A 14,074-nucleotide genomic window follows, 5' to 3' on the forward strand; every position below is an offset into this window, starting at 1 on the left:
TATATCAAAAAAAAAGTTTGTTTTTCCCCTATTGCCAAAAAATACTTTTTTAAATGAATTCACATACTTTCCAAAACAAATAAAAACAATAAAATGTCAACTTAAAGAAATTTTCAATGTTAAAAAAAAAAAAATCGTCTACGCACATCTTAATGTTGAAACATAAAAGACTTTGAGTTTATCTGCCGAAAACTGAATACATAAATTGAAACTTTGAGTGAAAATAAAAATAAGTCATATTAACAATAAATATTTCATAGTTAAAAACCATTGCTACAGAGTTGGAGTCAATCTCATTTTGGGATTAAGGAGTTGGAGTCGAATAGAGCCAAGAATCCAAGTCGGTCATTTTTCCTCCGTGTATAAATTTTTGCCAAAACTAGGAAGTCAGTGTCGGAGTCCAACTAATTGTCATGGAATGGATTCGGAGTCAGGTGCACCAAAATTCTCGGAGTCAGAAGTTTGTCGTCAAGAGCTATTTCCAACAAAATTTGTTTGAAGTAAATCTGCCTTCAAGTGCAGAATCTACTTTGACTTTCAGTTCCCCCGTAGGCGCTAATGTTAAGGGATTTGAACTGTTCAAAATTTTGATTTGAACAACAAAAGATTGTTCAAATCAAAAAAATATTTTATATAAATTTTTTTCATCAAAAGCTTTTTCCTACGAGTTTGTTCGAAGCAAATTCGCCTCTAAGTTCGTAATTGCCTGGAATTTCCCCGTAGGCGCTAATGTTAAGTTTTTTCTGAACTGTTTAAAATTGAACGAAAATTAGTTCAAATCAAAAAGTGAAATATAGGAATGAGGTGTCTTCGCCGAGATCCTACAAACACACGAAATTACCTAACGTCATCACTGTTGGCTCCTAATTTCATTTGTAGAAATTTCTGAGGGAAACCCGCACAGCCTTTTTTTTTTCGCAATGATGAAGAGCTTAAAATGAACAACAATTTCGAAAAAAGATTTCGGGTGGGACGCCCCTTCTCCGAACTCTCTCTCATAACGTTGTCTGTCAAACAACCGCTAAAGTCGCATTTTAAGGATGTCATTTTCAAAAACTAGTTCAGGGGGAGATGGGAGAGCTTTCTGACTTGAGAACATTTTTGGAAACATTTGGCCCCCCACTTACACCACCAAAGATAGCTTATGATTGCGTTCTTGAAACTTCGGCATCGAAAAATTTTCAGAGAGCTCCCGAACATTTCCTATTTTATTTAACGTTATCAAATACAGCCTAAAATTGATTTCAAGTTTGAAAATATTTTGGGAGGAAAATCCAGTCTTTGTTGGAAGCCCTTACACCAAGCCTTATGTGTTTTTGAGTTTTGTTGAAAAACTTTAAGGACATCCCCCCCCCCCCCCCGAACTTTATACAGTATCTTCACATATCCAAAGACAGCACAAAATTGCTTTTTTAACACTTAAATTTCAGAAAATTTCCTTGATCCCCTAATGTCACGAAGGAAAGCATAAAACTGATTTTAATTTTGGAGAAGAAAAAAAAAACAATCTGGAGGGAGCTCCAAGCCTCTTTTCTATTAGCGCTACTGCAAATTGTCTAAAATTCCGAATTTTAACTTAACTACTTCACTTTTGGATTTTTTCGGTAGGGCTCTGAATTCCTTTTCTTTATCTTCTGCAAGAAAAATATGAAGAAAAAGTTTCTTTTCTGCTTTATTAAAATCGTAATATTATTTTACTTTAAATGCTTTTGGCTCTTTAATGTATTAGCTATTTCCCACCAAAAGGGTGGCAGATTGAGGAACGGCCCTGGGCGGCAGACAGTGTAGCCACGCCTCTGCAAGAGGGGGGGGGGGGTAGTGTTTCCTTAATTGAATAAATAAACCAACCTGTTCAATTCAGGATGAAATTTTTATCTATTTAGTATATTGCCTTACCTTTTAGTAGTAGTGTTACCTTAATTAATCGAACAAACCAACTTGTTCAATTTATGACGATATTCTCATCTATTTAGCATATTGCTATAACATTTGTTATTTTTTAGGCACAGGTTGTACTTCAAGGAAAGTCTCGTAATCTGATCTTAAGAGAATTACAGAGAACAGTAAGTATAGTTTTAAAATTTTTAAGTGAAGTTATTCATAAAATTTTATTGAAAAGCAATTATCTTTTTTTTTTTTTTTGCCTAGCAATGTTGTCAATTTCATTAAGTTCTAATAATTCTGTTGCTGTTAAAAAGTAGTTGTCATTGCTGAGTTGTTTAATGTTACAGGGTTTTTAGTGTAGTTGCAGAAACTATTTCGTTGTTGAAAGTTAGTTTTTAATATAGTCAATTAGTTACTTAATATATTATCTTTGTGCTTTAGCTTAGTTTGTGGGAAGCTGTCTTCCTTGCAAATTGATTTCAAAAAAAAAAAATTATGTGAAAATTTTAACTGGAATAATGTTACCGCTTCTCAATTTAGAGATATTAATTTTTTTTTATGTAGTATTTTTAGATAAAAAGGTTTTTTGTTACATTAAAAGATAATGTGAAACTGTGACAGGATTGTTTTTGTTTAAACCACGGTTTGAAACGTTTTTTTTTTTTTTTTTTTTTTAACTAAATCATTTCCCTCCCAAATCTTTTAATAAATTTTACATATTATTGGAAAATATAAAATCCAATCACTGCAAAATAACCGGTAAAGCTTTTGAAATAAATTACCAATTCATAAATTTGTACAAAAATTTTTTTAATCTAAATTTAAATTTGCTAATTAGTTTTTATTCTTTCATTTTTTTTAATCAATGCAACTTTTCCCATTAGGTAAATAGATATACAAGGCAGGCCAACTAAATTTTTCTATAATTATGTGTAGAAAAAAGCCAAGTAGTTTGTTGTCTTTATTTATTTTTCTTTCTCTTATGTATTTCAAAATAGCCCAAAAAGCATATTTCAGCCAAAACTTCATTTTACTACCTAATTTACTTGATTACTTAAGATTTGTAGAATAAAATCATGTATCATTGAAGCAATCCATAGTGTATATAAACCTTAACTCTGTAGAATATTTAATGAACAAGAGAAAAAAGAATAACTAAAGAAGTCTAAGAGCACTTGGAGTAGACATAAAATAACTGTAATGCTTGCACATATTTTGGCATCCACAATAGATGATCAAATCACTGCAAAAAAAAAAGTATAAAATTTCGACACCAGAAAATCTGTATTCTTATTAGAAAATTTAATGTTAAATTTTCACCTTTCAAAGAATTTTTTTTGATTCCTATATAATAAGTTCCCTGTATGAATGGTAGAAGAATCACTAAGCATTAATTTTTATCACTAAGTCTTGATTATTGAAATGTGTTACAAGTAGTGGCATGCACGGGACTTTCTCAACTGGGGGGGGTGGGAGCGAGCATACAGTTTGATTTTGTAGGGGGAAGAAAGAGAGAAAACATTTTTTCTAGTCCCTCAGAAGGATGATAATGGTTAACGGCATTATCTTCAAAACTCCAAAACGGAATGGGGAATAGGGGGAAACGGTTATTTTTGGATTCAGGGGGTCATTTTATATTACGACATTTTATGTAATATTTTATAGAAACGAGTGATACAATTAACATTGATAGTGTTGCTAAAGATTTTTCATTGATGAAAAGTAGAAAATTAAAAATTTTAAGTTAAAAAGAAAAAAAACTCTCAAGTATAGTATGTATCTGTGTGGTATTTTTTTTTCTTTTTAATATAAGGTTTTGGAAATACTACTAGTATATACAATTTTAGATCATGTTGTTCAAAATATTTTTATTAAGAAAATATTATTTCTCATCATTCAATAAATTTTGAAAAATATTTATTAGAATTTTTTGATCGACAATATTTTCTGTTGATGTAAGAGATTAAATTACAATGTAAAACATGTTTTGGGTAATAAAATTCTGTTTTTGTTCTGTAAAATATAAAAAATGTCATTTTTTTTCTTTTGTGGGGGGTGGGGCATATACGAGGAGTAGCAAGAGTATGTAAGAGAGCGGCAAATCTGGTTTTTGCCCCTGAGCAGCAGAAACCTACCTACGCTATGCCGCTACACAGGCTGTGACATAGAAACTTTTTGAGGCATTTTTCTCCCTTTAGGGAGTTTCCAATATTGGGGGTCTCTTTTGGCATTTGAGGGGTGCCTCACCATTGGCTTTAGGTAGGTACCCGGGGGGAACCACCCCTGAATATCATAACTATATAAACAAAAACAAGAAGCAAGTTTTCACAGCCATTGTCAATACAAGAAATACTTTGCCTGCTATGATTTTCCAGAAACAAATTTCCACTGTAAAAGTTCAAGGTTTCTTTAGGCTTGAAGCTCAGTCCTAAATAATAGTCCACAAGTAGACAGTAATGTAGCCAGGATTTAATTTCAGAGGGGGGTCCAATGAAACTTATCTGTACTCTAACTCGAGTTTACTTGTGTATACAAACAAGAAAAATATGTGTGAAAAAATTCAATTTTTCATTTTTTAAATTTTTTTACTCATTTTGGGGAGGATGCAGACCCCACAGATCCTGCCCTTGACTATGTCACTGTGGGTACACCCAGCCTTCCCCCTCCCTTTTTTTTGTGCATTAAATCCATGCTTTTTTTATGACCAAATAAAATAACCAAAATAAATTTTTTATATTTTTTAATATAGGGTCTAGTGGGGTAAAGTGGTCATAAAATCGTAGGTTTTCAACTTATGTGAATAATAGATGCAAAAAATTCTTTAAACATTTAAACTTTTTTTGTTTTTATTTTACATTGCATTATTAAAGAACACAGTGCATTGAGTTTTAGGAAAATAAATATTGATTTAAGTAGTTTTATAACACTTTCTTTTCCCTTTGTATTTATGACCACTTTACCCCATGGGGTGGGGGAAAGTGGTCATAGCATGGGGTAAAGTGGTCATAGTTAAAAATAGATGCAAAACCATTATAAACAAGCCTAATATTTGTATATTTTGGTTATTTTTATAGTTACAAGTATATGCATAAGCATATGTGTGTATACACGAGTATATAAGCATGTATGTGTGATAACCTATAGGAGTGTATACGTGTCTATACGAGTATATACGTGTCACGTTTACGTACGTGTATATACACGTGTAAACGAACATCATATGCGTGTATGCACTTGTATCTCGAGTACATACGTGCATACCTGAGTATATACGTGTACAGTAGACGTATACACGCATATATAAGTGTACATACGCACATATACGGGTATACACGAGTTAATTCGTGGATACATCCAGTGCGTGTTTGGTACGTGTCTACTCTCATATATATATTGTGAAGCACGAGTATATATGTATGTATACATGCAAACACGATTATGTACCTGTATAGACGTATATATATACATTTACGTGTATACACCAGTACATGTATGTATACACAAGTATATAAGCTTATATACATGTGTGCTTACAGAATGAATCCAAGCTCTTGGGCAAAAATCTAAAGAGTGTGAGAGGGGAGGATAAGAAGCAAAGAATTATAAGGAACTTACGTTCGCTGACGTGATACATACATGTCACACAAAGCTAGAAACTGATGGATGTAAACAAATCGCAATTTTGTTACACAAAGATGATTTTACACAACATTTTAGAGTCTAAGAAATATTTTGAGCAATTGTTAAAAGTTACGGCCTGTAGTAGCTCTAATACAAGCATCGCAACAAAGGCGCAGCGACAGATGAAATGTTTCCAAAAGTCTCGTTATTGCAACAGAGAGTGCTTTGTGATTGCGACGCACATGTATTACAGCTACAGGCCGCAAATTTTATCAATCGCTTTAAAACTTTCTTGAGACCTAAAATGTTGTGTAATATATATATATATATATATATATATATATATATAAAGGATGTCCCAAAATTAACACAAGATTTGAAATTGCCACAATTTTTGCTGTGAATTGTTGGCAGCCACGGAAAAAGAACAATTTGACAGCTGGGAGTTTAGGGTTAGTAAAAATGGAGTGTTATGCTATTATACAGCCAGCGAAACAATTCAATCACTGCATGAGGAATTTCTTGTTCGTGTACTCTCTCGTTTCGGTGATATGAATTGTACCCTAGATCGTGTGATTTTACATCATTAGACTTCTCGCTATGGGGTTATTTGAAGTCAAACGTCTATGTCAGCAATTCCACAACCACCTGTGCATTACCTAATTGCGATATCGAGTGCCAATAACAGTAAACTGCTTGACCCGCCTAAACTTTCATTATTTTTCAAATAATTGTTCGATAATGAAAACGCATTATAGATTCGAAAACGCTCCATTTGTAATAACCCTAGACAATCAGCTGCCAAATTGTTCTTTTTTCAAGATTGCCCACAATTTATTGCAAAAATAGCGGCAAATTCAAATCTTGCGTTAATTTTGGGACACCCTTTATATATATATATATATATATATATAAATTTGTGACCTGTTTTGCATCCATCAGTTTCTGGTTTTGCGTGCATGTAGCGCGTCAGACTGTAGCGCGTATTTGTGACCATATGCTTCTTATGATTCTTGCTTCTTATCCTCCCATTTAACCCAAAAGTTTAAACTCACCCTGTTTACTTGTATATCATATGCTTGTATGTAAGTGTCTACTCGAGTACGTACGCGTATATTCGTGTCTACCTGATTATATAAGTGTTTACACATATACGAGTATAAGCGAGTATATACGTGTATAATCGAATGTATATCTGTATAGATTAAAAATATTTGCAGATACCCATATACATATTTATTGGTGCATTTATGTGAATACGTCTATATACGTGCCTACATGAGTATATGCGCATGCATACGCATATACTCGTATATTTAACCCCGTTTACTGTTAAAACAATACGTATTACGTGAAATTAATATTTAATTTATATCTGCTTTATACTTAACGATTAAGTGACATTAGAAGAACAATATTTGTTAATCCTAATATTATGACCACTTTACCCCATCTTACTTAAATTGTTCTAAAAAATCATCCAAAAGAGATTCAGCCAACTGCTAATGAGTAAGAGTTCTTGAGACATGTAGGAAGCTTACTATCAGGGGTCTGTCCAGGATTTTTGACAAGGTCCGTTTTTTGTGAAAAATAAAATAATTTTGTGAAAAATTAAATATTTTTGTGAAAAATCAAATATTTTTGTGAAAAATCAAATAATTTAAAAAAAAAAATTTTTTTCTTGTAAAAACGAAAGTTTAGAGTCTTGAGATGGTGGAAACTGCATCATTGACACTTAAAGTTGAGTGTTTTCTCTCTTTTCTGTTGAGAATATCATTCTTGAGTGTTTTTCTAGTATTTGAAGAGAGGGGGGAGGCATCGCACCCTGGGAGATGGGCACCCCTCAAGTATCAATATTTATCTACCATTCTACATCATGTTAAATTATACTAGAAATGTTTTTTGTATAGTATTTAAAATAACTGTAAGAAAAAAAATAGGCAGGGGTTCAGCAACTTTTTAACCCAAGCCACTGTTTAAGAGCACCGAGTTTCATTCAAACCTTATAAACTCTGTGATTTTCACAAAAATAAAAAAAATTTTTTATTTGTTTACCTCTTAACTAAGCGTACTAAACATCGAAAATTCGAAAAATCAGATTTCCACAGCGGATGCAAAGAGATTGCAATCCTCAAAGTGAAGGAATCAAAAGTATAAAAACGGCTTGTAAAATAAATATTTTTGATAAAATTCTTTTTGTATTGCATTTTAGAGTCCTATGATAAGCATATCATTAATATCTGGACACAGTTGAAGCAAAAATAAATAAATAAATAAATAAAATTAAAAATAAACCATCGATTCAGCATTTTAATTATTGACTCGTAAAAGAAAATGGAACTCCCCTTTAAAAACTTGAAATAAGCTTTGTTACAAAAATAAAGAGACTTTTCATTTATTTACATCCTAATAAAGCAAAGTTATTGAAAAAAAAAGAATAAAATATGATTCTCATATCCGATGTAAAAAGATTGCGTTTTTCAAAATGTAGACATCTATAGAAAAAAATAACGGTAAATAAAAGTTTATTTAAAGTTAATTATCCTTTTTAGTATCGAAAAACCAAACCCATATAACTTTCTCCCAAAATAACAGTTTAACATCGCACCACCAGACACTAAGTGGCGATAAGTTTAAATTTTGTAACCCTATCTGAAGCGATCACATCCGCCCCACCCATACTATCCTTTGCAGTTCTAAATTCATTTTGTTGTATATTATTGATGATTAAATCATGAGTGGGGAGAAAAGTGCTTACTACGCCTATTCAGAGAATGTTGACGCTTTTCCAAAGAAGTTTACAACAACACCGATGCATAAAACAAACAAGCAAAATTATAAACCAAACTGACTTTCAGCTGTTAATTTCTTTCAAAGAAACCAACAACAGGCATTATATTTATTTGGCGGTAGTGATTATTTATGGCTTGCAGGAGCGTCACAAGCGTGCCGATTTTTTTTTTTTTTTCCTTTTGCAAAATTAGCTGATTTTGTATAAGTTGATTCCTCTAATTTAACTTTAAATATGCTGTATTATTTTAATTTGAGATTTGCTCTTTCAATAAACAATTTGTGAAAGATCCGTTTTTGTTTACCAGAATTTTGTGAAGGGTCCGTTTTGGTTGATCGGATTTTTGTGAAAGGTCCGTTTTGGTTGATCGAATTTTTGTGAAAGGTCCGTTTTGGTTGATCGGATTTTTGTGAAGGGTCCGTTAACGGACCCAAATTTGCTCTGACCAGACCCCTGACTATGCAGTCAATCTGTTCATAAATCTAACAAACAAAATTTCCCAAGGAAGCTAAAAGAGGTGTTTAGATTTAAAAACTTTTCATATTAACACAAAACATTTTTTTTACCAAATAAAATTATGCTAGTTGTAAAATTTTGTATTCAAAATGTAGTTTCTAACTGCCTTACTCTATAATAAAATTTTCACATTCATTCCAACATTTATTTCCAAGCTATAGTCATTTATTTGACGAATGACCACTTTACCCCATTGACCACTTTCCCCCACCAGACCCTATCTAAAATATCAGAATTTTTGTTGGAAAAGCAAAGAAGTAAAAATATTTAGGAAAGGTACTGGAAATATATTTTTCTTGTATTTAAAATATTTTTATGTAAATATTTAAAGAGTAGCTTACATTATTAATTGAAAATGGGTATTTTTTCGTTGTTTTTCTTACTTGTTTTACGTTTAAAAACTAATAGTTTTTTCCTGTTTTTGTTTAGAATTTAGATGTTAATTTAGCTGTGAATAATTTATTAAGTAGAGATGATGAAGAAGGAGAAGATGTTGATGATAGTCAAGATTCTTATATGCCTGGAGGTACTGTTTAATTGTTTATCATAAATGTGTGAACATCTTTGTTGCTACATTCATATGCTATCCCTTTCAGCTGTTTTTCCTCTTTTGCAAGTCAGTCCCCATTTTTACACATTTCAAAATCGGATTGCTTCACCAAAGCTTTGTCTTTTTTTTAACACTAGAAAGACGGAAGTGGTCATTTTGACCACAAGCAGTTTTGAAATGCTCATATTTGATGCGGATAATTTTCAAACTCGTTTTCCTTCATTGACTTTTCCTAACTATTTATTTAGATTTTACAAAAAAATATTTTATCTCTTTTGTTTGATTATTATAGTTGCGATAAATGTTTATACCTAGAAAGACTGACTACGGTCATCTTGACCACTCAATAAACTTGGCGCCCTGTTTTGTTCACTTTGCTGTTATCTAATGTATATAACAAGAGTTTTTTGAAAGTTGCCAGGGTCATCAGTAACATTACTTTGTAATATGTGGGTTTGAGCAGCATCTGCTGGTCAGGTGCAGTTCTTCGACCCGTTAGGAAAATGCTAAACAGCTGTTGGTCACATGCGTATTTTTTGCTAGTGTCAGAAAAGGGAACACGCATTCACGTTGGACACGTGAAATTCTTTTGGTTTTGAAAAGTGAAAGGATTAATACAGGTGGATTCCAAAATCTTGGCTGGAACTCTTTTGTATGCCAGAAAATGTGCCTTCTTGAAACATAGACATTTCTTTACAACAATGTTCTTGAAGTGACAAGTCACATAATTACCTTCATAATGTCACAAAGGACCGATACTTATTAGAAAACTTATTCCTACCACTGTTGCAAAGTCTGAAACTGATTCTTGTTTGGATGAACAGTCTGACTTACCTCAAGAGTGTGCATTCCTAGCAACGATAATATGTTACTTTTATCAGATGATTGTAAATATTTTTCGGAACCTAAATTTGCACAAAAAGATTCTTCTTCAGGGTTGGAATCAGAAAAAAACTTCTCTAATAGACACCGATGCATAAGATATCGCAACCAAGAAAAGAAAATTAAAAAGGGTCAGATGCCAAAAAAAAAAGAGAGAAAATTCAAAAACAGAACTCTTTTTTTCAAAGTGAGAGAGAGAGAAAAAGAAATTGCTAAGGATGGAATACTTTGGAGTAGAGTTGGTCAATGCAAATCTTTTTAGTTTTCTCAAAGTAGCAGCTATTAATCTAATGCTTTCATCATTTAGAAAGAAATTATTTGTACAGAGATTAAACTCCATGAATATCTTTGAAATTTAGCAGACGAACTCCGTAAAAAGTAGAGTTCCCCCAAGACACCTCCTCTATTTAGCAGACGAACTCCGTAAAAAGTCGAGTTCCCCCAAGACACCTCCTCTGATCATTTTTGCTACAAATGACAAAGTCTCACCTATGAGAAAAACGAAAATAATGTCAAATGAAAAAATGCGGAAATAAAAATACTACAATTTGTACTTAATGCAAAAAAGCAGTTTGTGGCTCATGTGTGGTAAATTGATAATAATGAGTATTTGCAAATAAAGTAAAACAGAGTAATGTAAGTATATTGCGATATTTTTATGCATGTTTGAAAGTAATCACATGCATGGTTGGAATTACTTGTTATTTCATGCATAGAATATGTCCTCTATTTTGTAAAAAATTAAGCTTTCTCAATATGTTATGTAATGCATATGTATACTTCAAGCGAAAAATTAAGTGAAGTGAAGTATTGTTTCATATATACAATTTAAAATCAGGGAAAAAGATGTCTGTAAAAATTTAGAACTTAGTTTCAAAATTGAAACTCACTGAGTAATGTCTAAGCAAAGTAAATGTTATGAAAATAGAAGCTGCTCTTGTATTTTGGATTAAAGCAACCAGGAAGAGAGGTGTTGTGATAAATGGAAACGTTATAGAAAAAAGACAAAAGTAACTGTATTTAAAAATTAGATAACAATAACGATCTGATCATGGTGCATAAATAATCATTATCTTCATTTTTAATGCATAAATATTATTACTGTATCTACTGTACAGTACTATAATAGTGCAGTGTTTTATTAATACTACATACTGTATGTTCCTTGCTGCTTTATTTTATATCTCTCTCTCCTATTAATCATTTATTTTTTGCATCTTCACAATATTTTATGTTGAATAAAACAGATATTTTTTTCTTTTTTAAAGACAGTAAAAGTTCGGTTCTGTATGGAAGAAAGTATAGTAGTTTAGGAATGGCTTAAAGCAGTTTGAGGGGTTGCTATAAGAGTGTAGAAGAATTTGGTATGTTTTTTTTAAAAACCTCGTATGCATACCTTTTTCTACAACGCAAAATTTCGGCTTACGGGAGGGGCCTTGGAATGCATCCTTTGCATTAGTCCGGACTCGCCTGTATATTATAAAGAGGCTACACACATTAAAGAGTAATAAAAGTCATGATTTTTTTAAATAATATTGCATGTGTGTGTGTCTTTTTTTTTTCAAAGTCACTACGGGTTGTAAAATTTAAAAAAAAAAAACTTTTGAACTTTTATAAATTATTGATTTTTAATAGGTTTTGAAAGTCATTGAATCTTTTCTCCATAACTTAAGTGGCTCGAAATTTTGTGAAGTATGATGTATAACATTTAACTTCACTCTGCACTATTTTAATTACGTTACAAAATTCACAAATGTTAAGTTTATGCTCATGTTAATCTCTTAAGGATGCAAGAATATGTTCTTCATTCTTTACTTTTATTGATTAACTTTTCTTTCAGATGATTTGATCTCTTTGCTTGATGCCAATATCCATGGAGATCATCCTAGTGTAATTATTGATGCAGATGCCATGTTTTCTGAAGATATGTTTGGTTACTCTACTCTTAGAAACAGATCTGGAAGTCGGGGCCGTTCTGGTAATAAGGGGAAGAATTTTTTTTCCCTATGAATTTATTTTGAAACATACCATATAGCTTTATAAATGCATCCAAACAGTTATATTTTGCATTGAATGATGTTTATATGATGCCAATTTTTGGGCCATGCTTTCTGCCCAGTGCAAAAAATCTATGTAAGAACCTGCTCCTGATAGGCTTTTGTGCTCTTTGTTAGTTTTTAGACATGGATATCATTTACATTTTGGTCAGAGACTAAGGTCTGTAATCTGCAAATAAAATGCAAGTTTTAGTTGGAAAATTATTATCAAGTATGAAATTTTTAATGCAACCTTAAATATTCCTATGTGTATGGCTAACTACTAATCATGAAGTTTGATTCCTTTACTGAGATATTTCCACTGCAACACATTTTTTAGTAGTGAGTATAGATGAAAACCGTCAGAAAAAACCAGAAAATTTCCGAAAAAATAACAGAAGAAACTTTTTTTTTCAAAGGGGTTTATTTCCTCTCTGAAAAAATTGAAAAAAATTTTTCAACTTTTTAGGCAACTTTATTTGAAATTTTCATCAAAAAGTGAAGTGCAAATTGCTGTATGATAATTTTATTTGCATATAGATCAAAAAACATGTAATAATTTTTGCACAAAAAATCAAACCAATATCCTTAGTAAAGAATTTGTTTTTCTTCTTCATGAAACAAACAAGCATCACTTTAATCACCGAACTGTGTTTCTGCTGACTGCGAATCAAATGTCTATCTCACGAACGACTTCTTCTTAACGGGATTTCATTGCATTCACTTTTGGATGACCTGACGATTAACGGAAATGTTCATTGTTCGTTTTTGTACTCTTCCTAGACATAGACTATCATTTCAAAGCCACTTGAAGAGGCATACTGATTCAAATACTGTTTGTCAAGGTACAACGAGCATACGAACTGTCATTCTACTTGGTTATGCAACTTTAAAATAGCAGGTCTTTTGCTTAAAATTGTAAGAAAACCGGAAACAATACATAAACTAGGAAATATATTGTAAATTATTTTCTAATAAAGTGAGGGACAAAAATAAAGACACTCGTTAAAAAGGATTTTTTTTAAACTTCCATTCGATGATGCAGACTTTGTCCGAGCTTTTTTGCTGCACCCTGTATACTGCCGTGCTAAGCATAGGGCCATCCAAAGATGGGGGCGAGTGGGGCAATCGCTCCGGGTGCCAATATATGAAGGGGCATCATAAACTAAGCTTTTACTACAGTTCAAATTCTTTTTAGTATTATTCGTTTTAAAATACAGTTTTAAAATCTAACACATTAAGTTTCAAATTACATGTTTATGTGATAATTGATATAAAAATAAAATGTTCAATACTTTTCCAAAACAACGCCCACCATTCTATGTGTAGGACATCAGAAAATATTCGCCCTGGGTGCCATCCTCTCTTGTGGTGGTCCTGGCTAAGCACTAAAGTGGAATCTGCAACTGATCTCAAACTGAGATATTGTGTTTCAAAGTTTGGCTCTCCATATATTTGATTAGTTTTTTTTTCCAGAATTTTTTTAAAAAATAGTTCATGATCAAATGACCTTAAAACATTTTATTTATTAAATAAAATACAAAATGGAGAACAACTTGGTTACAGTAACTCAGTTTTGTTCAAAAGTGCAAGTACTTCTATTACTGTGCTTATCATGGCCTTATGAATAAGCAAAAACTCCAGTTTAAGTTTTGGTTCAGCTCTAGAAACCATTACGCGGTTTTGGTCTGGGGTTTCTGTTGGAGAGATAAAGAAAAGCCAGTTTAGTTAGACTGGATTGGAAAAAATCAAAATTCAATAGCTTTCATTTTCAGACAGTAAAGTTACGTTGTA

The 14,074-nt window shown here is 31.9% G+C and overlaps 1 protein-coding gene across 2 annotated transcripts in view; it reads left to right on the plus strand.

Moving 5' to 3' along the window:
- LOC129235285 (E3 ubiquitin-protein ligase UBR5-like) overlaps positions 1-14,074 on the plus strand; it is a gene marked incomplete at its 3' end in the record, with an annotated part of 117,223 nt that overhangs the window by 18,180 nt on the left and 84,969 nt on the right. For both annotated transcript variants that reach the window (XM_054869004.1, XM_054869005.1), the window contains 3 exon segments: positions 2,004-2,063; positions 9,242-9,338; positions 12,085-12,222. In XM_054869004.1, the coding sequence (XP_054724979.1) occupies positions 2,004-2,063; positions 9,242-9,338; positions 12,085-12,222 (295 nt within the window).

The sequence above is a fragment of the Uloborus diversus genome, chromosome 2 (genome assembly GCF_026930045.1).
Source record: "Uloborus diversus isolate 005 chromosome 2, Udiv.v.3.1, whole genome shotgun sequence".
Classification (NCBI taxonomy): Eukaryota; Metazoa; Arthropoda; class Arachnida; order Araneae; family Uloboridae; genus Uloborus; species Uloborus diversus.